Genomic DNA, 24112 nt, shown 5'->3' with positions numbered 1-24112 from the left:
CCTATAAGAAAACCCCCATTTTTTTTTCTTTTTGCATGTAATTACAGTACAGTGATGTAGAATTTATTGTTGAAAGAAATGTCGTCCTCTCTCTGTCTCCCTCTCTTGCCCTGTCCTGCCCTTCTGTTCAGTGGAGTTGCTGCTTCCAATCTGACAACATTAATTGGATTTGAAATGTCATCGACATAATATAACATTGACCTTCCCCGACGAGTGTACCCTAGTTACTATTCCTGAAGGTGTTTCACTTCAAATGTACACCAGACTAAATGAAAGGACTGGCAGGCAGAATATTTGAAATCAAACTAATTATATTTAAACGATAGATTAACAATTAGCTGGGAGTCCTCAAACAATGTATATAGATAACCAAGTTATGCTCTGCTGTTAAAACAAATCTGAGATATTCAATACAATCATACAGCTTTTGGCAATCTTGTACAAGTTTCACACAGATAGTAATGACTAACATTGCTTTAGGTAAGTGCTTTGAAGGCAACTCCATTTAGGAATGAAGAGAGCGATACAGTCCTGCACCCCATGTCAGCGTAGCAGCCGTGTTTACAAACATATCTGATGTCAGGCCACTGGCTCCCGAGTGTTGCAAATAAACAGCATTCCATACTCCCGAGGGTGTCTGTCTTGTAATCCCTGAGGCTGTGGCTGGTCGATAAAGATGATGATGGGAAACAAAGAATTGGGTTATGGATTTGCCCTGAATTTCAGCGGCTTAGTAGAATAGATTTTAATTGCAGTGAAGCTCGGAAAAAAGACAGAGAATGGAAAACAAAACAAGTCCCTTGTCTGCTCAGTTACCTTCATGATCCTATGCCCTGTGATCCTCTGGATAGAGTAACAACAAAAGGAAATTTCAGTTACGATATTCTCATTTTTTTCTCTATTTATCCAGAACCCATGCATTAATCTTATTCCTCTCTTATTGCTTCATACTCTTGCCTTTCTCACAATTGCATCTTTCTACAACATGAATACGACATCTCATTCTCTTTTCCTCCTGCTGCTTCATATTTAATGTGTCTTCTGCTTTTTTTCCTTACTCCGTAAGTGAAGAAAATGCATTGCTTACCTACAGCAAACCTTCCTCTTCCAGAACTCTGGAAATAATCTTTAGTCATTTCAGGAGCTTCACTTTTCCACTGAGAGGAAACACAATTTACTCAAAACCCTATAATTTCTGCCATGTCTTGTTGCACCCTGGGTAAAGGAAAAATTTCCTCCTTTTGCTCTTTCAGTGAGGGCCCTTAAACAAAAAGATTTGTGTAGCTGAATGGATATTTTTCATAGTTCTTCCTTTTGCTAATATGAAGTAATAGCTTTGTTATTGTTTCCTAATTAGAGGAGCCAGTATAAGATAATGGAAAATGTTTTTATACTGTTGTACATAAAACTAAAGAGAGTGATTAGGCTGTAAAGTGACTCTAATCAATCTTGAAAATCCAGCAGATTTCCATCTCCCTTTGACATGCGAGTTGCACGTGGGCTAGCAGTGGCCGTCGGCACACTGCGAGACGGAGGGGGAGCCCCTTCATTCAGTTGGCATGGCTTGGCTTTTGTCAGGAAGACAACACTACAGACACCTGTGTAAATGATAGAATACCACCAACACGTTTTGTGATATGACACGAATTCACACGTTTTTCTAAAGCTGAGTGAATACATTTCTTTTCTTGCAAGCCAGAGGTTCCCAGGCTGGAACCTCTGAGCAGCCCAGTCTAGTGGAAGGTGTCCCTGCCCATGGCAGGGGGGTTGGAACTGGATGATCTTCAAGGTCCCTTCCAACCCACACCATTATATGATTATGTGATTCTATACTGTGTTATCTCTTGTTCAGTAAGGATAGTACAGTGTGTTTGCTAATTGATTGCTTATGCTGATTGCTTTAAGTCCAGCAAAGGGACATCATCACCTCCTCCTCCTTCTTTTCCTTCCTGCTTATGAACGACTTCTGGGGTTGTCATTCCCTTTTCAGTTGACTGGGAAGCACCTTTTGTTGTGCTATTCTTGTCTTTCTTTACCTTAGTGATCACTTCTGTGTAAGAGATTTCTTCAGTGAAGGGCTCTGCTGCTGGGAGCTCAGAGGTGATGTGCACACCGGCTTCCTGGATGCCCTCCTGACCTTCGGCTCCTGTTCGTTCTTTATTTTTTTTATGGATCTTAAATGTCTCCTTCGTTGGGGCAGCTTGTGAAATGGATTTCTTGATCCGTATCCCAGATTGTTTCAGTCTCTCTCCTGACTGCCTGATCCTCTCTCTCCTCTCAGGGGTCACTATTCTGGTTCGAAGCCTGTTTACCTTCTTGCCAAAATTTTGTCTTGTTCTTTGGATATTTTCCCTTGAAAATGCCTTTTTGATATCATCTATGCGCCTCATGCCCGATCTCTTGAACTGGGTTGCTTTGCTTTCTTCGATATAATATTCTTCATCAGAAGAGAGATCATCAGGTGGGAAGAAATCATCCTCTAGTGTTTCACCCGGTGTCCTCTCTTTGATAACTGAGAGAGATGAAGGACACTCGGATTCCTCCTGTGAATGAAAGCACAGAGTCATCTTCCAGCAAGTGTCTCTGGAAAGGATGGTGATTTAAGCATTTTGCTGGTTGGCTTTTAATTAATTAATGTTAATTGAAATACAATGTTGTAACAAAGTAATGTAGGCTTGTACTATCATATGTGACCTATAGAGAATATAAATGGCAGAACAAACCTTTGCCAACTTCTGTAAAGACATTATGCAAGATTAAAGATTTCTTTTCAGTGTGGTTCTACCTGAAGCTAATTAATGGTACGGTCCTATATGTACTGGCCCCTAATGGTTTTCAGAGCAGATTCGTCTAGTTCATTTTTTTTTTTAAGCTGATCTGCTTCTCAGAGATTTGACTTAGATCCATTATTCCTCACCAATAAAAGCAGACATCCTGTAGACAAAATAGGCTTTTGTGCCTGTGTCACTTTACATTCTCCAAATAAGTGCCTCGGTACCAGCAGCTTCAGTCCTTTACCACATTTTCGACTAACTGGAACTTAGCAAACATTTCTGTTGCTGCCCAGAAGAGGATGAACCCCAACATATTAACTTACATGTGCTGGCTCCACAAGGAGACAAAGTCAGTAAAAGAATGAGATGTTATTCAGTAAGGCCAGTTCCATACAATTCTCTCAGCACCTCCACCATTGCCGAGGTGAACTTAACTTGTTCCATCTGGAAACAGATGAATGACCACAAGCAAGCACTTCTACCTCCTGTGGCAAGTTTGATGGCCTGTATGACCATGCGGTATTAAATATTTATATTATACATACGGTATGTATTAGCTGCAAGCCTGGAAGTGGTGACTATCCAAGATATCTTAGCACTAGGAATGTATGTAGCCTCTCCAAAGAAAGACTACTAGAGGCTCAAAGCCACACAGAAGATTTCCAAAAGTTGTCCTCAGTAAACAAATAATTTATCAAGTATCACTTAGTGGTTAAAGATGTGCAAAAAAAGGCTCATGGAAGGATTCAGTAATATGAATTATCTGAACGGGGAGAATCCCCTAAGAGAGTTGATCCGCTGAAAACTGCTGCCTGCATGGACACTACAATTTTGTGGCTCAGCATCAGAGAGTCACTTCTGTCTAGAAGTACTTCTGCATGCAGAGTAGAAAACCCATAACTTGTAGGAGGTGTATGAGATGGCCAATTCCAGCCTCTTCTTGCCTACTAGCACATGTGCATGTGCTCTTCTCCTCAGAGAAGCAGCCCTTTAGGATGCAGACAGGTACAACAGCTATATAAAACTTCTATAAGCTGTTTTGCATTAGTACTAACTACTTCAGGTGATTTCTGAGGCATGACAGTGTCTGGGCACTATCCTTAGTATTATTATCTTACTGCAGAAAATAGAAGAGATATTAGAAGTTGTGAACCCATGAAGAGTGGGTCAGTCTTACTGATTTTTTGCTGTGAACTGCTTTCCAGCCAAAAAGACATCTGTCATTTTTCACAATGACTTGTTAGTAGCAAGTCACATTTAATGTTATTATACAGAGTACTAGCAATATGTAAAATAAAATACATTAAGCTATTTGGCAGATAAAGCCCACTTAAGAGTCTTTCATCATGCCTTGGCTTCATTAAAAGCCCTCTACTAAAATAGTTGTTAATGCTTAGAACAAATAGGGACGAGTCATTTTGCATTGATTACAGCAGAATGTTATTCAACTCATCTGTCAAAATCAGCAGGAACAAAACTACAATGCTTTGCTAATAATCATCTTCATTAACATGTGCAAATTAACATTAATCATATAAAGCCTTCTATATATAAACATAATCCCTTCTTTTCTGAAAATGAACTAAAACACAGCTGGATAATAATTTCTCAAAGTTTGTAAATTATAGCCCACTCCTTCAGCTGAAATGGTAACAAAAAACATTTCCAGAATGACTATTCTGAAATTTCAGTACATACAGAAATGAATACAATATGGTGAATAGGGTCTGCTGTTCATATGAAGATTACTTTTTAAAAAGGAAGGAGGCAGAGAGACTATTTTCTCTGCAATATTTAGGCTGCCCTCCTTTGGAAGAGGAACAATTTTTTCTGTATTTTTGTCAATTGTTTGCCAGATTTTCATTGTGTTTAGCTTTATAGTCTATCACCTAAAGAAGAGAGCACTTTAACTTTCATACGCGTGTTTCTTCTTATCACTAGATATTGGTGGGGTAGAGACAAGGTAGGAGCTCATCTTTCTTAAAGTAGGAATGATGTTTTAGCACCATGTGGGAAATAGATAGAGTCAAAGCATCTAGCTACCTGCTCATTTAGAGACTCACTAAAAGCAAAGATTAAACACCTACTGGTTTCAGTTGCATAGGACAAAGCCCTAAACCAAGTGACACCTTTCTTGGATTGAAAGCAGATGGAACTGGAAATAGCAGGACTGGGCAGCCCAGGCTTAGGGGAGGGTGAGAAGGAGTTGAACAATTGATGATGCTGCTTGCGAGCTTTTAGTTAAAATTCTACTTAAGTGTTTTTCTAGGAAGGACCCATGTCTGCCAGCACTACCTCATGGGAGGGAGGATCTTTACACGAAATTTGTAAGTGCTCAGATGAAATGAGGACGAGAGCTTATCTCAGAATGAAAGACTCTACCAAACAGTTGGGTATTTCTAACCTGACTTATTGAGGAGTACAGTCATATGGTCTGTCTATTGCTCAAAACAAAGGACATGTTCTCTACTTGCCTTGCCTACTGGCAAAAACCAAAGACATTCACATGCCAGAACCAGAAACCAAGAAATAAATCTGTGGAAGCTGATCATTCCCCTTCCCTTTCATCGCTCCTCCTAGATGGAGTACCTGGAGAGGGTGCACCCTGCAGTGGGTGCTCACACTGACTTGGGTGTGCTTGTTGGCCATTATCTCCTGAAAATTTAGTCCACCACTCAACACAGTGAAAATAGACCTGGACTTTTCAAAACAAAACAATTTTTTCTCTTCTCTTCCAAGAAAAAAGTCAGAAAAAAAGAAAAAAAAGTTGGAGACTGTGTCCAGTGCTGGACTCCTCAGATCTGGAGAGTGTCCAGAAGAGGCCTATGAAGTTGGTGAAGGGTTTGGAGGGGAAGCCGTATGAGGAGCAGCTAAAGTCACTTGGTTTGTTCAGCCTGGAGAAGAGGAGACTGAGGGGAGACCTCATGGGGCTGCAGCTTCCTCACCAGGGGAGGAGGAGGGGCAGGGCTGAGCTCTTCTCTCTGGTGACCACTGACAGAACCCGAGGGAATGGCAGGAAGATGTGCCAGGGGAGGTTCAGGTTGGACATGAGGAAAAGGTTCTTCCCCCAGAGGGTGTTGGAGCACTGGAACAGGCTCCCCAGGGAGGTGTCACGGCCCCAAGCCTGACAGTGTTCAAGAAGAGACTGGACAAGGCCTCAGACACATGGTGTGACCTGTGGGGTTGTCCTGTGCAGGGACAGGAGTTGGACTCGATGATCCTTGTGGGTCCCTATGATTCTATCAAGAAAAACAACGAACTACTGGAGAGAGTTCAGCAGGGGCCTATGAAGATGATTAGGGTTCTGGAGCATCTTATGAGGAAAGGCTGAGAGAGCTGGGTGTATTTAGGCTGGAGAAGGCTGAGAGGGGATCTCATCAATATTTATAAATATCTCAAGGGTGGATGTCAAGAGGATGGGACCAGACTCCTTTCAGTGGTGCCCAACAGTAGGGTGAGGGTCAACGAGCACAGACTGAAGCATAGGAGGTTCCCTCTGAATATGGAGAGAAACTTCTTCACTTTGAGGATGCCAGAGCACTGGAACAGGCTGCCCAGAGAGGTTGTGGAGTCTTGTCTCTGGAGACATTCAAAACCCGCCTGGACACATTCCTGTGTGATCTGCTCTGGGTGAACCTGCTTTAGCAGGTGGGTTGGACTAGATGATCTCCAGAGGTTCCTTCCAACCCCAACCATTCTGTGATTCTGTGAAATCAGTCACATAAATGGTTGATTTGGAGTTTGTCTTGTTTTTCTACAAGAAGTGTAGCATATACACCTTATGCATCTCCCACCTTCTCACCTTTACACATCCTCTCCACTAACACATAAGCATTTGGGTGTTTTCCACCAATTTGAGAATGGAGCTGAGCTCAGACACAAAGAAATAAGCTCTCTGCTGAGGAGTTGGCTGTGTTGTGAGTCATTCTGTCTGTCCTCCCAGCTGATGCCTATCCCGAGCAAACACACCATGGCTCAGGTACCTTGCTTGTAGATCTGGACCCGATGTTTTTGGCAAGTGATGGGGATGTGTTATGAATGGGTGTAGGAGAGGAGAAAGGAGTAAGATTAGATGTTGTGTTGTTGAAACTAGAAATATTTTGGAAAAATATATGTGTGTGTAAGGAAGGAGAAAGGCTTCAGGTTCTGTGGTAGCAGAGGAGAGACTGAAGGCATTGGTCGCAATGGTAAGGGGAAAGCCTGCAGATGTTTGCAGTTCAGCTGGGCAAGGAGAGAAATAGACCACAAAGCTGTAAGCTTAGTTTGATTCACTGCTTAATAAACAACTTTAACAAATGAAACTTAAAGGTATAATGTTGTACAGAACAATCATACAATTCAGGAGTCACTGGTGATGCCTCTGGCGTAGTAAGATTGCTAAGAAAGCATTTTAAACTGGAACTTCGGATTTGCATAATTTTTGAGTATTTAACTTCTAAAATATGCCTAGTCAAAAGTCTGAGTTTTAATGGCCTGACTGAATACAAGGGCCTGACTGAATACAAAAATACATGAGTAAACCTCAGCTTTGATGAAGAAGGCCTGCATGGCATTTATTTGACTGGATTGCTCTGTGGACAGTGAACACTGAAACCCAGGTGTGTCTAACACTGGCTTCCCAAGAAAATCTGACTCCATCATTGTCATTTTCTCCCTCTGCTCTCATTTCAATTTAATTCACAATTAGAACATTTTCGAAGGGATGTAGTCTGCGTCCTTCACACAGGCCCTTTGCTCCTCAAACGTTTCATCAGCTGCCGAAACTCTGGCTGTTCTGCACCAGCACGTGAGGGCACTGACCAGTTTGCAGGCACTGCCGGCACCTCCTGATCACAAGGAAGCGATCGCAGCAGCAGCATTTTCCTCCCATAGGATACAGCAAGGTGTTTATGAAGGAAGACTAACACACCTGGTCCTTAAACTACACAAAGCCAAGGTGCAGGCTCTTTTTTGCCTCACGGGAACCTTAAAAACAATAGGTAAATAATCTTAAATGTGGCAATGCCCCTAATCGGTGTTATGAGACCCTCGAGGTGGCAATGCTCACTGATGCTGTTTGATGCTAGATGAAAACTGCGTGGGAAAAGAGACTGTCTCAAAATGCGCCTGCTTGATAACCCTGCCTGCACAGTCAGGCTCCTCTCATCTCTGGGCAGGGAGAGAAGGGAAATGGCAAATTGTTGAGCCATGTCTCAGGTATTTTGCTACAGTTGTGTCCTGGCAAAGATCAGGTTGGCTCTAATACCATCTTTCTCCCATGTTGCCGAGATAAGGAGCAAATAAGCCAAGGGGGCTGCTGGAACAGGCCGTGCAAAGGAAGAAGGTTATTAAAAAACTTCCCTCGCAAACTTGTTAGCTGAATCGCCACTCCTTATCTTTGCAAGCACAGGTTGGATCAATAACAGCAGCAATAGTATCATTTTCATTAAGAAGAGGTGTGTTGCTAATTTAGAGTCCACTAGATTCGCTACACGAAGCAGTGACCTAGTGTCACTCCACAGCAATACTTTGGCTTTAAATACATTAACACTTCAAATGTTTATTTTGGTAATAATTTAAATATAATGTCATTTAAAATAAAAAATAATGGGACATAAGGGCATTTGAATGGGTATGGCCAGTTCAAGAACTTTACTCCCTTCATCTGTTATTAGGTCTCAACTATTATGTCATTTGAATGAAAACTTTAGCAGAACAAAAGCTTTTTAAATACAAAAACAATAGCAGAGAAAAACAGAATGACCAATAATTAAATCCTTTATTTTTATATATATATATATATATATATATATATATATATATATATGGTGTGTATATATATATAAAATCAAGACTCAAAATGCTCCTAAAGAAACTGCTCACAGGAAAATGATGAACTCCATAACTTGGAGTCATTGTATTGCACGGGGAAAAGGTCACGGCAAATGACCTTTCAGCCTTGGGATGTGTGACAGGGAAGGTGCAGGTGATGATTAACACAGGCACAGATGGGACCGGCGATCACCTGACAATTCTGAAGCAGAGCACGAAGCAGTGAAATGGTTGAAGGCCACGCAGCGCCTGGCCTGGCGCTGCTGCCGTGTCTATGACAACGGGGGATGCAGATGACTGGCAGCGTATGGGCAGGAAACTGCATCACCATAGTATTTAAAAAAAATCCTGGAAATTTGCATGTTAAACGAATGATTTGTTATTCATACCAGCAGCTGAGGTAAATCACTAAAATATCCCCTTGAAATTGCTCTCTAAATCAATATGAAACCGCTGATGAATAACCAATTACAAATCATTCAGTCCTTTTACTCATATTCCAACAGTTAAGAGTGAAGCTTTATAAATCTCAAGCAATCCCTTCACTTTTTCCGCAAATATGCCATTTCAAAATCTCTGCCATCAGGCAAATAGCTGCTCAGATGAGAAAGAAATGGGGTTATTTTAAAAGGGCACCTGAGGGATTTTATCAAGTAAAGAAGACAAAGAATAAACACTTCAGCACGTAAGACTTTATGGCCAAGTGCTGTTGCTTGTATTTAGAATAATTTTTACATAATGAAAAAGTGTTCTGGCCAGAAGACACAGCCCCTCCCCCCATTTCTCTTTTGTGAATCCTACTACACATCCCTTTTCTTTAAATTATGTCAGAAGTCCATTAATTTAACCAAGAGTATACAATGACTACAAAAAAAAAAAAAAACCCAGCTCATTCTCTCATTATCTGACAGCAGCAAGCTACAGACAAGGAGTGAGCGGTACCCAGTTATACACCACATCACTCGGAGAAGCCCTTGGCTCCAGGCCACCACATGCTGCACAAAAAGGACTTCTGCAGCTCCAGGGGAGAATCACAGCTTCGCACTGGCTTTGCTTTGCTATTGTTTTATGGAGCCAGCCTAGGGAATATCTCTGCAGGTTTGCAAACTGGTGAAATTTCTCACTTCCAGTTGATCTGTAGATACCAACCTCTTGTCAGTGGAGGAGAAAGAGCGATCACAAGTTGTGATAAGACACAAAAATATGTTTGGTAATATTTTGATTAATTCATTCCTCACAAGGTGACTGCTCTTGCAAGCTAGCTAGAGCAGGGAAGTACCAGTGAAACCCAGACAGTCTTCAGGGCTTGCTGAAGAGTCTGCCCAAGCAACCGTGTCTCCATATTGACTCACTTCTGGACACCCTTTCAATCCAATGGAGCTGAATAACAGGAACTTATTAAGCAGACACTATCCAGAAGTAGGTGTCTACAACAGGCCGGGTAAATCCAGCTCCATACATTTCTCTCTGCTTGCTCGAAGGGAGTCTACAGGCCAAATGTACTGATCTCTAAAGCCTAGCAGGATAAATCCTGTTCTAAATTCTGAATTTGCTGTTAATGACTTCACGTATTCCTTGTGTCTGTGCCTGTGCTGTTCCGATCAACTTTATTCCTGTGCTAAAGGAATAATTGCAAGATTCAGCTGTCTTCAGTAGTGCTGAGAATTCACAGGGTGTTTCAAAAAGATGAACCCAATTTAAAAGCAGTAAATTTCACGATGGCAACATGTTACAATTACACAAAAATTTACAAACAGTTTAATAAGCTATCTAGCAGTAATCATCTGAAACTCTACTGTGCTCTGCCCTCCCAAGTGGCAAGAGTTTAATTCATGGCCAGTTTGTGGTTGCAGAGACGTAGTGATTTCAAATTGAGCCCGTCTTTTTGAAACACCCTGTGAAGCCCAACTGCATCCCCCCAGTGCCAAGTCCACTCCTGAGTCTGGGTCTCGGGCATGAAGCGTACGGCTGAAGACACGTGTGTGCCCACAGCGGCCAGCCACAGCTCCTGCCCATAAATCACTCCAGGCAGCCTCTGGGACCGTGGGGGAGAGGCAGGACACAGGAGGCTCATGATGTAGCTACGTTGTTCTACAAACTTGCAGACAACCACAAGCAAAGCCCTGAACAACTGCATCCAGTGCAAATGTAAATTAACATCAGTTGTTTCCACCACTCGATGTTAATAGGTGGAGAAAAATTGATGGCAGCCCTGAGAAGATGACTGCCTGTCCTTCGTGAGGACTGCCAAAAAGGAACACGTCTGGGGACTCCAGTTACACCAGACCAAATAGTGTAGTGTCAAGTTTATAACTTGCTATGAACACAGCCCTGTGAAATATGCAACCTGTTTCAATTTAGGAACACAGAAATGGCCCAAAAATTGCTCTTAATTTTTTTTTTTCTTTCAATTTTCCTTTCTCCTCGTTCCTTTTGGACACATCCCTAGAAACATTGTTTTTCTCTAGCAGGTTGAAAGTGGTTGATTCTTTCCTAAAAACGATGTGTAATTGATGACCATCTCGGCTGGCCGCAGTACTTGAGCGCTGGCTCCGCGCTTTCAGCTGCAGGCCGGGGCCTGACTCTGCAAACAAAGGACTGGTGCTACACTCTCTGCAACAACCACTGGGTTTCTTGTATTCTCTGTAATCTCAGCAAAGGCAATTACCTGTCCCAGCTGTAAAAATATTTATAAGGTTTGTGCCACAAGTCTCCAACATAGGCCCTGCGTTGCTGGGCCGCTGAGGCCCCTGTGTCTGAGGCCAGTGCTCTGCTGCCACAGGCAATCAACCTATGCCATCTTTTTCCCCACTAACTTTTCAGATTCCACTTTTAACAGCAATTTAGGTTTTCTTCCTTCCCCATGGATTCTGGCAGAAGGCTTTGTACAGACCCTCATGTCTCCAGAATTAAGAATCAGTTTATGGGTTCTGACCTGAGATGACTCATGGGCAGTTTACACATATTTCACCTTTGACAATGGTCTTTTACTGGACTCCTCATCCATGCCCCAATGTTTGTAAAAACGACAACCACAACCTCTCTTAGCCTCTTTTCTTGATGAACTAAACCAAGCTAGGCCCTTCTGGTGTCCTCTTATTTACCAGGACTTCCCATTACTCTGATCAACCTGGTAGATGTTCTCCAAACCTCTTCAGTTTGAACACAGCTTAATTCAACAGGGGTGATCAGAGCTGCACGTGTTAGTCTGGGTGGGCTCTGAAGTGTTTTGGGCAAGGCCACTGGGCTTCTCTAGAATTTCTGGAAATATCTTGCCTGAAGCCCTTCATGTCCACATTTAACTTCTTTTTTAAAGAGCCACAACATCAAGTGGGCTCTCAGTCATCTTGCGAGCAATTAATACACGATTTTCTGTCCTTTCCAAACTGTGGGGCCTCAGAAGACAAAACTAAGAAAAAGGGCTTTTGCTAAGTACAGGAATCGACGCTGTGGATACTTAGATTAGCATTACTCCAACTCTAAAGATTATTTGGTTTCTTGTCTATATGTCTTTCTCTGGACTGACAGCTTCATGTGTTGAGTATATTTTGAGTATCCACACCTTTTTCTTTGCCAAGATCTTTAATGAAAATATTACACAGTTGACAGTCTTAGAAGCAAACCCTTTTACAAACCCATCACAAGCCTGACTTTCCCATTTCAACACAATCCACTCTCAGCTGTTGCTTTTCCAGATTATCTGTTTTGAGGTAAGATATTAGGTACATAAATATGAGAAAGGATAAGACCTCTTATGTTTTTGTGAAACAGAGAAATGATCAAATATGAGTTACCTAGCACAATCTGCTCTTGGTGAGCTATTTAACTCCATGGTACTAATGTTTCTGTCCTGCAGAGCCCCTTCTGAGCCTGCCCTTCTTACGCCCAAACGATTTCAGATTAATGGCAATGGTTCAGATAGGTTTGTCCTTTGTTAAATAGCAGTGTTATATTTGCTGTCTTTCATGTCACTGTTAGTGTCACAGTTTTTTTCTCAGAATAGCTGTAATTAAAACTCCATGCTGATGGATGGCAAGTTTGTGCACCAGGTTTTCCAGAGCCTCTTGACTGTTTGACACCCTGATTCTTACTGCCACTTCGGATGGAAGTGCTTCCACTTCAGTTTTCAGATTACTGTCCCCATCTTGATCTCACCATTTTTACCGTCCAAGTCATTATGCTGCAGATGGACAGTGGCCAGGAAAAGCCACTTACATTTTAATTTATTTATGCATAATATGAGTTGCATATGGAAGGCTGCTTGTGCTAGCCTCTCCTCATGTCTGCAATCACAGGGCAAACAAATCAATTGTAACATGGCTCTGTAGGCCAGTCAAGCCATCATCTTACTTGGTTTCTGACATGTCCACTGTGACTGTCCACTAATTTTAAGCATCAGACAGCAGCAAGTGAAACAAATGCATCCGTCCTTCATAGGAGGTTGTAGTGAGGAGGGTGTTGGTCTCTTTTCCCAAGTAACAAGTGATAGGATGAGAGGAAATGGCCTCAAGTTGCACCAGGGGAGTTTTAGATTGGATATTAGGAAAAACTTCTTTATGGAAAGGGTTGTCAGGCCTTGGAACAGGCTGCCCAGGGAAGTGGTGGAGTCACCATCCCTGGAGGTGTTTAAAAGATGCGTAGATGAGGTTCTCAGGGACATGGTTTAGAGATGGACCTGGCAATGTTAGGTTAACGGTAGGACCCGATGATCTTAAAGGTCTTTTCCAACCAAAATAATTCTGTGATTCTATAGGAAATTGTTACTTATTTACAGTACTTACATAAATAATAGAAAAGAGCCCAGGAACCGTAACATGGGCTTTCTGGTGCCAGTGTGCTCACATTCAAAGACGGACTTGCAGAACATGCAGAAAAGCAAATGAAACAAGTTCTTTCAGGGTTTTAAAAAAATAAAAGCCCCTTTTAATTTCCGAATAATTCAGTCAGAATGAGTTAAATTGTCAGATGCTCTTTGACTGCAGAGAGATGATAGCTCTCACAGCTGATTATTCAGACTAAGCTGAACAGAAGTGAACAGTGACCCGCACAACCTACAATGTACTTTGCATTCCCTACTATACCCTTAGGGGCACATAGCACTCCAGGGTCAAAAGACTTCCCTAGAAACTCTGAAATAACCTGGCATTTTTAATCATGCAATCAGCCTGGGGAGGAGAGCTGCCTGCTACCACATCTTTTCCTCAAACACATGGCCTTTTAAAAATGAATGCTCTCAGTTTCCTTAATCATTATGCTCATGGATTATCACTTTGTCTCTTTTTAATGCAAGGATATTGCCAACTCTTTTCATCATGGCTGGGGTCTCTTGGGACAATCTCCTCCAGTCAATGATCCTTTTCAACCTGCCTACTCCTTCTATCATTGATGAGATCAAAGCTACCCACTTGAAAGAAAATCTTTAGGATTTAATTGGTGTTTCCCGTTTCCTCATGTGCCAATGTTTTGGCAAAAGCTGAAGCTAAAAACCATGTGCGCTCATCCACGCAGGCATTCAATGCCAGCTACACACAGGTCGTTGGCTCCCTCACAATGTCCCAAATGGTTCACCAGAAAAAAAAAAATCTCACTACAGACGAGATGTCACTCACAACCACCAAGTAAACAACTTGGTTATACCCATTTGTAAAATATAGCTAAGGGAGCACACTGATTCCGTAGCTATTAACAGACTCCCACTCATCGTAGCCAAGCTTAGGTCAGTCAGGTCTTGGCACTCCATCAGTATGTCTACACTGGTGTAAATCAACAGTGTGAAATCACTGCACTTGTGTGAAAGAGACTTTCACAAGTGTACCTATGCCTTAAAGCTTCAGCACATTCTTGGCTACCTGCCATGTTCCCGTTTTTGAGGAGCAACGCAGTTATCATCCTCCAGAAAAGTGTTAAATGTCAGATCCTAGAGGGACCAGCAGATCTGCTGCTCCTCCTCTGTGCAAGAGGGAAAAGGTTCTTCAATCTACCTTACAAAAGGCTGGCAGTTCTCAACTACTGTCAGAAGAGGAAGGTAGAAAGGCAGCAGTCTAAAATGCTGTTTCCTTTCCTGAAAAGTACCACCTAAGTATACCGAAAAGCGTGAAGGTCATTCTTCTCCAGCAAAACCAGCAGAGTTCAGAAACTCCTACTGGAGGTGATTCACAGAGAAAGCACACCTCATGAGAGCCACCTTTTGTATTAAATATCTGAAAATAGCTGTTATTTATAGGTGTGTGTAAATCCATTTTCACCATATTTTACTACATTTTAAAATAACCAGCAACTCATGTCTTGCTAGGAGAAAATTTACATTATGTAATGAATACTGTTTTAAGAATAAATACTTTCAAAGTATTGATTCTGCTGCAATCATTACGGTAAAGGCCCATCAATAAAATGGCATCATGCCATTAACCAGGGGAGTCAGAGATATTTATTGCCTTTAGCTGGGAAATGATTTGCAAGGAAAAAGCGAAAGTGCCTGTTTTCTATTCCATCATGATGGTGCAGCCTGCAATAATTGTAATAATAGGCCAAATTGTGCCCATGCTTTCTCCTGAACATCCATAGTAAGTCGTTCAGTCAGAAAATCTGGGTGGCACAATTTGGCTACATATGGTACTAACACAATATTAAAGAGGTAATGTTTCCTACCTTCAGCTTTTACTCTTTTTTTTTCCCCCCATTTTTTCCCAGCTATTTCTTCCCAGTAGTAGAAAATAAAGTAGCTAAGAAAGCTAGATTATGCAGAAGAATTTGTCAGCTGTATACAGTGGTGAATATACTCAGTGGAACACACAGTTCCATTCATCGCAAGTAAAGTTATTTATGTACAAACAGATGCAAGACCAGGGCGTAAGGCTGGGCGATGTGTTACTCACGAGGGCTGGTATTTTGAAGAACACCTAATAGGGAACACGACCCATTTGAAAGAAGCTCTGGGGGCTCACTGGTGTGAAAGAGCGACTGTGCTTCTGGCAAAAGATTAAACACTTTTATTTTCTACTGACTTGGGGAACTGGCAAGTTTCAGCAAATGCAGGTTCGGGCCATTAATCAAAGGGATTTCATGGCACTGGCTAGTGACTGACAGACCCCATGAACTGCCTGCGCCGTCTGTTTGCACGGATGTAAGCAAGACCATGCCACTTCATGAAGATTCTCTTTGAACACAACTATTTGTAAGAACACTGAACATCCTAGAATGGGGTCAATGAAAGAAAATGTATTATTTTCTTGCCCAATATGACTGGAAGAACAGCGCTGTGTTAAACCATTGCCAAAGCAGAGCATGCAAGGGACTATTTGCTGTCATGAAGGTTTATGGGTCTGAGCTTTAGTTTGTGAATATACTGCTATAGACTGAAACAATGCAAAAAAGCCCCAATTTGTCAGCACTACAAAAGCCTGGGTAATCCTGCAAGTTAAATAAACCATCTGTTTTGACATTTAGTGTTAGAAGACAGCCTGTGTTCCAGGGAGCCTGCAAACACTTTTGCTATTTGGACTTCTACCTAATATGGCGAAAAAAATAACAGGGACGAATGTCAGGCATGGTTTGTATGACAAGACTTACAGGGCCAGCCTCATATTACCTTTCGGAGAGGCAACAAATAGTCCTTGCTGATCTGCAGTTAATCTTACACGACTGGCTCAGAAACCTCCCCACACTAATAATAGACCCGTGTGTGCTGCCGGCAGTAGGTTCATGCTGAAAGGCACCGCGGAGCACAACTGAGTGTTAAAGAAAGCATAAAATAACTCTCACATTGGACAGACCGTGCCTTTTTTGTTCATTTACTGACGCCTACCAGCAGCCACCAGGGAGGTGGCACAATGACAATGCTACATGAAATTAGGTTCACGGTTACCTGATAGATTACAACCCGGAATTTGTTTTTCTTCAGCATCTCCTGTTGTTTGGCTTCCACCTTCCGCACGCTGACGCTCTGCCGCTCCACGCGGGCCCGCACCTCCTTCATGGTGGAGCTGACCTTGTGGGTTTTCTCCAGTAGCTTGTTCACCGTGTAGCCCGTATTGCCGTGAGCTTGGGCAAGCTTTAGCATGTCAATCTGTATGGTCTTGATGGCGTTTTCCATCTCCCTGTGCCTCTCCTCTATCCTCTTCTGGCTCGCCTGCACGCTGTCCACAACGTTGGCCACTTTGTCCAGGACCGTCACAATAGTATAAGCTGCATCTTGTTCTTCTTCCTCCTCGGTGACGCTGGAGAGACGATTTTGGTGGGTTTTGTCGGCTTCCAGGGTGATTTCGTGGCGGTCCATCTTGCCTGCCTTCGGCTGGCTCGGCGGGAGGTGAAGTTTCGGTGATCCTGCCAGGAGGATTCTGGAGCTCCTGTGGAGAGCCAGGGCGACAGCTGGCTCCGGCGATGCTCAAAGTAGGGCGTGAAACGCCACTCCTGGAGCTCGGTCAAATGCTTCTGACTACAGAATATCCACACATGATTGTTCGGATACTTTCAGCAACATGAAACCCCTAAAATTAGGAAGCAATGTCTGGAAAGGAACATACGTTTAAAGGGTCACGCTTCTGTACTGATGAAGTTATTAGTGTTAATCCAGGAAAGTTAAGTAACTTACTAATTAAGCAGGAAAGCAAACTTGCATATTTTTAGCAATCTACTTTTGTTTTCGTGTTACTGGAGTGCTTTCCTCTGAGGGAATCAAAAGAGTGGTCAGGAAAATGAACACAGTTGTTTTTTCCAGCAAAACAACTTCAAGTCTTCAGCTTGTTGCAATTACCACATGGGGCAACAAATAAACACACTAAACCAGAGACAATATAGTGAAAACATTGTATTGTGACATGCTTTTCCAGTTCAAAATGTTGAAAGCATTTTTTTTAAATTGAACAAATTATTAAATCCTACATGCAAAATTTTGAAAGCCTAAACTACATGTTAAAACAGCTGAACACATCCTATTCACACTTTATCTCGGGTTCTTTCAAACAACAACTAACAGTCTATTAATATAACTATGACCAGCAGACTAATTTGGATGGACTTCTTTAGCTCTTGAAAATACTCTATACAAGAGCACTAGTAATTCATTCACTTTTATTTTTTTTTTTTTTAATCACAAACACTATACAATCCATATTGCGGGTGTTAAAACATGTATTTTCTTTAAAAAAAGTTTAAGAAGTATTAAAACAGCTTTAACAGTGATAAAGTAGGCTTTATTCCAATTTTCTGTGTTCAGTTATTCAACACCAATTTTTACAATACCTAAATCTACTAAGACCTACTTCTTTTGGACCTGTGCCATCTGCTCTACCAGGTAACTTCCCAAATTATGAAATTTATAATTTTCCTCTTTAAAAATAAATTGTTGGAATTATTTATGAAGATGGCAGTGCTTAGACCCAGCCCACACATTTTATAAATATGTTACAACTACACACAGCACACAGCTTCACAGTTCATGCGATAGGCAGTGTCTAAAAAATCAGTTACTAACTTCCAAAAACATTTAAATATCTACGGTATTTAAACACAGTGTTTTCTAGTTTCTCATAAGAAAAGTAAGCTGTAAACATTTTTACCTTTAGTTCATGCCTTGTTTGCTAGGTAATATGGACTTTTTTGTTGGTTTGTTGTCTTTTTTTTTTTTTTAAATCTACAACCATTGGTGGAATAAATCTATGTTCCCAAAAATATTACATTCCATGAATAGAGCACGAGTCTATTATATAACCATGTGATACAGATACAGAAAATGAACTACTGTATTCAAAAACATAAAAGTAAAGCTACGAAAACAGTCCATAGCTGTTAGAGCTGATGCTTTCAGAATACAGACCAACATTGTTACACTAAAAATGTTCAAAAATAAGGCCTCTGAAATAAATATTTCCATTCTTTAAAAAAAGATATAATAAAAATGTACATCACATGGTCAATGTAGGTATAAAAATCACTAAGTTAAACCATTCTGGAGGATGTATCTGAAGTAAAATGGCCTAGGTTTTGCTTCTGCCGACGTCCTCTATTGTTTTTGGGGCATTTTCTGTTAGAAAAAAGAAAAAGAGAAAGGAGGGCTGCTTTCATATATGCCACAGAAAATTAAACCTAGCAATAACATATTGACTTTATTTTCTTTATTTAACACTAGCAGGCAGTCTATGAGCTGTGCTGACTGGGGGGACGCTCCTGCTGTATGGTACTGGACTGTCGCCTGGGGACGTCTGTGGGACCCCAGATCACTTGGAAAGAAGTTCTGCTTGAACTTCAGACTGAAACCAGCAAGGTGCCACGTCCTTCAGCCTCAATCCAGCAATTCAGTGGTGCCAGGATGAGGGGCAACAGGCACAGACTGAAACACAGGAGGTTCCTTCTGAATATGAGGTAAAACTTCTTTACTTTGAGGATGCCAGAGCACTGGAACAGGCTGCCCAGACAGCCTAGAGACATTGAAGACCTGCCTGGACGCATTCCTGTGCGATCTGCTCTGGGTGAACCTGCTTTAGCAGGTGAGTTGGACTAGATGATTTCCAGAGGTCCCTTCCAACCCCAACCATTCTGTGATTCTGTGAAAATGCATACCATGGTGAATAATTGCATTGGCTTTATTTCATACATATTTCATACTTAACATCCAGTGGATGGTAAGGCTGGATCAATCAGCCTTTTGAAGTGCTAGACCTGCAGATGCTTGGCTGCTCATGGGAGCCCCTGAGGCAGAGCCCACCCGGGACTCCCTGTGTGGTGACTCGGGGGATCCCTTTCTTGGGGATGGGTACACAACTAAGAAAAGATTCACAAAAGCCAGCAATTCTGAACAGGATGGGCCTTAGTCTGCCAGACAGTGGGCTATGCATGATGGAGAAGTCCCGCTGGGACACAGGAGGACAGGCTGTCCCTGAGAGCTGGGGAAGGGCCGTAAGGAGGCTGAAAGAGGAGGGCTGCTGAACCACAGCCTTCCCCACCACAGCTTTGGCCAGCAGGGTGTTGGGTAAAAAGGGGGCGACATCAACTGCATGAGCCAAATGGATGTCTTTTACATCTTGTTAGACATAATTTAGATATCTGCTATGTTGAACCTCGCAAGAGAGAGGGGAGGACGCCTATATTGTTCTTGCTTAGGGTGTCACTCTACATCACTAAGCTTGGGAAGCCATGCACTAACGCAGTGGCAGAAAGTTTTATGACCTGATGTAAGTGGAGCTGAAAAAGTGAAGGAGTCAAGGAGGAAAAGGCAAAGTGTAGCAGAGATGTCTAAGTGCAGGACTTAAATGCTTCATGCACCTATAAGGGAACTAAGCCATCCTTAATCTAGCCCAGAGCCTCCAGTCCTCATTGAGTTCAAGTCCTTTATGAGCAAACTGAATCCCTTGTCATAAAAAGAATCCATGGTTCTCATCTCAGTTTTCATACAGAGTGAGAGTCTGAGACAACCCAGAAACCTGAACTCTGTGCTTGTGCATCTTTACCTTTCATAAAATAGGTTCCCATGGAGAGTGCCTAATAAAAGGACTAGCTACACATCAATTTGCAGAAAGCATATATGGTGTGAGGGATACTTTTCTCTGTGGAACACCATTTACAGTGGTACTGCGGGGAACAGCATCTTGTCAACCTCTCTGGTTTCACTGGGTGGGACGGGGCATCATAGCTTCTTTAAGATACCAGCAACGCTTGAATAACCCCAGCGAAGGTCTAACACAGTAGCTGACCCTTTGATGTGTTTCAAGGCTGATCTGTTCTGCTGGGTATTTGGTCTGGGGATTGAGAGCGGTTACTGGTGATTTCTGAATTTAAACAAATGTGTGTTTTGTGAAAAAAAGAAAAAAAAAATGGCAATAAGATCTTACATAGTCCTTCCACTTCAGTCATTAGGTATTTTTTACGTGGATATTTTAAGATATATGTTAAAGCACATGAAATTGGAGGGGGTGGATATTTAAATCCAGAAAAAGTATATCCATACAATGTGTAATTTGTCACTGCTTTTGTGTTTACCTACCTTGTTATGCACATGACAATTGCAACTATAATGGCAATCTGTACAGCTCCAATTATTGCTGCAATAAGGACATGCGTAAGCTTTTGTCTGCTTGGGACAACGTAAAGAATACTAAAGTCTGTCTTTTCACAGTGCTGTCCAGTATATCCTGATTCACACCTGCAAAACAAAAGGAATATTTCTTGGAATCTGTAATTTGACAACAGACCAGTCATTTTGTAGATGAAATAAGGAGTTCAAGGTGACTCCGGGTGAGAAAGAGCTGGTGTGGTAATGCTTGGGTTGGGGAAAGGTTTGAATTTCTGTGGCAAGAGAAGAGATAGAGCAGGTATGCTTTGCCTTCCTGGATAACGTTACTATAATAGTGGCCCTCTCTGACAACACATCAGTGTAGGGAATGCCCTGATTTGGCAAAAGAATATGTGGGGTCATTATTAAAATGGGGCAATATTTAGGAAGAATAAAGCAAATAGGTGAAACAAGTAGACGAGGCTAAATGCGAGACAAAGGCCCAGGCTCATGAGACACAAAGTGAGCATATATATGGGAGAGGAGTGACAAAGAGGAAGAGAAACCTTGAAAAACGGGAAAAAAGGAAGATTCCTTCTCAAGCTGCAGCCTACAGAAGTGGAATCCTGCAAAACTTATTGGAGGAGACCAGCATCAAACTCCTTTCTGCCTTGTCACCAAACCAAAGGTCGGGTTAGAAACCCAGTGGCTCACAACTACTCAAGTGAAGGTTCATGAAAGAATCCATAAAAATTTGGCCAGGGGTCGGGGAGAAATGTCTGAAGACAGAAGAAAAGCAGCTGCTCTAAATGGTACCTTGTCTGAGCAAAGCAGCAGTTGGCTCAATGAGAAACTCAGCAGAGGCTGCTCCCAAACAGCAAATTGTGTTCAGGGAACTCGAGATGTGCTGGTGGTGAAGGTGGCAGTGGAAACATGCCCTGGAGGAATAAATGTCGCAAGGCAACAAGGAAAGGTAAGAGCCACCCAAGACAATGAGCTGGAGTTTGCAGGATCAAAGCCCACCACTTACATCCCTGAGCAAGCTACTGGTGTAGCTGTCCTTTAAAACCAACTGATGCGAATGCATCGTTAAGGGCAACTGAATCATACAATTGGCCTCAGCTCTATAGTAGAAAGGTGGAGAAGAAATACTCACATGCAGACAGAGAAACAATCATTTTGTAAACTAGACTAGATAAGTCCACATGCAATGCAAAATTCGTCTCATCCACCCAAAACCTTGGTGCTAGGGTAGGAATTTATTCTGTTTGGAGGAAGGAAATCATTACTCTTCAGACTTTCCTATGACTGCTAATGCAACTCCTAATCCCCATTTGCATGCAGGGATAATGGTTGGGGTTTACATGTTCATAATCTCGTGACCCTGCTTTCTCCAGCCATGAGCTGCTGTGTAAGGAGTTTCGGTTCAGGCTTGAAACGAGTTCCAGTAAGAGCAGAGTTATTAAAGAAAAGCCCCCATGGACTCTTGTAAGTAAGCTTGGTAATGACTAGGAAGGGAATCAAGAGAAACATATATTAGCGTATGAGAAGGAAGAGGATGGGGAACATGCTGGTAATCATGCAAAAAGAACAATAAGAGGACTCCTCACTGGTGAAGAAGATTGAATTCTTATTTGTTACTTTGCTTTTGTTTTCATTAGAGAAGGTAACAGTCAAAGTGTGATCAATGTGAGAATTGCTTTAAAGTGTATGAGGCAAAGCAAAGCAGAGGACGCACAATAATTCAAAGATGTTTCTTCAGAAACACTGAAGCAACAGGAAATTATTTCTGAGAAATATTGAACGGAGATTCAGGAGTACTGAATTCCTGCAAAGAAGTGCTTGCGTTAAGAATTATATTGACGGTGGGATGAAGTACTAGGCACTAGTTTAAGCTACTTTAAACTAGTAGAACAGATTTTAAAGCATTCTGCTGCATTAATATATAGCAAGAACTAATATAATAACAAGATAAATAGAGGTCAGCATGGATTTATCAAATTATGCTGATCAGTTAAATGAGCTAGAGGAAAGAAGTTTAGATTTCTTTGCAAAGGGTTGAACTTGTGCCTCCTTGATGCATCCTGCCATAAGGACAGGGCAGAACTGCCCTGCACAAGGTGGGCAGCAGGGGACAGACCAGATCCCAGCTGTGCAAAGGCTGCTAAACTAAATATTATGCAACTGACTACTACAAAACCTTCCCCCTGCCTGCCTGCTGGCAGTGCTGGAGGGCTGCAGTACAATGAGCAAGGAGACTGATTGCCCTCAGTGAATGCAAAAGTCAGAGTTTGCTCTGTGAAGGTATTTTCTTCAGTTTTGTAGGTCATCTGATACCTGACATATAACACTACCAGGAAATGAGGACCAGATTAAACAATGTATATGCTGGATGTGTATGTGAATTCAAAGCATTTGAAAAGGACAGTTTGCCCCTAGCATTCATGATTACATTTTCCTCACCAGAAAAAGAGAGAATTTTTACGTGATTACTACGGTGGATTGCTGTCTGATATAAATAATTTGTTTCCTTAATAACTCTGCTCCAGTAGGAAACATTCACAAAGTATGAGACCATCAGTATTTAAATAGCCAAGAAAAAACCAAAGGAGATCTGATACTTAGGGTTAAGAACTGACAGTCAGAAATTCTTGACTGCAACCACATGAGGTTTGTTGTGCTAGGTCCAGTGCTGATATGCTACTCTTCAGGCTGTTTAAATAAATAGATGAAGGTAGTAATAGTAAATGTAATTATAAAATAGAATTGAAAGGGAGAGTACTTGAATTAAATTCATCAAAACATTTCTTATAAGTAATTATTACAGTAATAATTATTTAAATGATTGAATAGTAATTGAATCATGAATAAATGACCATATGATTAGTGCCCTCCAGAAAAAAAATTCTGAGAAATAAAAACCCAGTTCATTCAGCCAGAAATGTTCTCCTTGAAATACCTCCACTTTGAATATTTTGAGAGACAATCCATCAGAAATTGTGTTAAACAAAGTACTAGATCAAAAGAATACTGTAAAGAAATAGTGCTGCACAATGCTCATCAAGATGATGTTGGGGTTGCACCCAGTTTCCCAAGAGAAGCAAAGCCATGGTGAGCTCTTTTGGTTCTGGCCAAAGAAAAGAGAAAAACAAATAAGTTGTATTGGAAAGGTGAAAATAAACAAGATAGGGTCTCAGATGGGAAAAGAAATAATATAAGCTTTCAAATGCTTATGTTGACAACCATACTGGCTCTGCCTTTTGGGCTTCCTGCTTCCTGGTCAGTCTGGAAACCCTTAGATCTTGGCAGTGGAAAAAACCCTAAATATCCTCGATTGATAAAGATCAAGGGAGACAATGTGACAGTATCTAATGGATTTACAGCTGAATTTTCCAAAGCAAAGCAAACCAAAGAGTTATAGCATCTTCAACCACCTTAATCTGAAAGTACAAGCCTGCAAGAAAAAAGTTCAAGAGTGAAACCTCCTAATAAGTAGGGCACTCCATGTTATTAAGAAGTGGCCTTTTTCTATAAACAACCA

The 24112-nt window shown here is 41.6% G+C and overlaps 2 protein-coding genes across 2 annotated transcripts in view; both read right to left on the bottom strand.

The window, feature by feature from the left end:
- Positions 1 to 293: 293 nt before the first annotated feature.
- Positions 294 to 16983, bottom strand: CAVIN4 (caveolae associated protein 4). The gene is made up of 2 exons (XM_065628250.1): positions 16450 to 16983; positions 294 to 2543 (listed from the first exon to the last, which is right to left on the bottom strand). Exons 1-2 carry the CDS (start codon positions 16858 to 16860, stop codon positions 1887 to 1889), a joined length of 1068 nt encoding a protein of 355 aa, XP_065484322.1. The 5' UTR covers positions 16861 to 16983; the 3' UTR covers positions 294 to 1886.
- Positions 16984 to 17830: 847 nt separating this feature from the next.
- TMEFF1 (transmembrane protein with EGF like and two follistatin like domains 1) overlaps positions 17831 to 24112 on the bottom strand; it is a 126959-nt gene continuing 120677 nt past the window's right edge. The window contains exons 9-10 of the mRNA XM_065629092.1: positions 20563 to 20721; positions 17831 to 18606 (exon numbers count right to left, since the gene is read on the bottom strand). Coding sequence (XP_065485164.1) covers positions 18522 to 18606; positions 20563 to 20721 — 244 coding nt within the window. The 3' untranslated portion in view covers positions 17831 to 18521. The remainder of the gene's footprint in view (positions 18607 to 20562; positions 20722 to 24112) is intronic.

This window comes from Caloenas nicobarica, chromosome 2, assembly GCF_036013445.1.
Source record: "Caloenas nicobarica isolate bCalNic1 chromosome 2, bCalNic1.hap1, whole genome shotgun sequence".
NCBI lineage: Eukaryota > Metazoa > Chordata > Aves > Columbiformes > Columbidae > Caloenas > Caloenas nicobarica.
The sequence above is the reverse complement of the archived record's forward strand: the minus strand, read 5'-3'. Positions and strand labels throughout refer to the sequence as shown.

Excerpts from the sequence above, each read along its gene's own strand:
- CAVIN4 (XM_065628250.1), bottom strand. The coding sequence starts at position 16,860 with ATGGACCGCCACGAAATCACCCTGGAAGCCGACAAAACCCACCAAAAT. Across the intron at positions 2,544-16,449 it reads TCCGGGTTGTAATCTATCAG|GAGGAATCCGAGTGTCCTTC; the intron begins GTAACCGTGAAC and ends TTTCATTCACAG.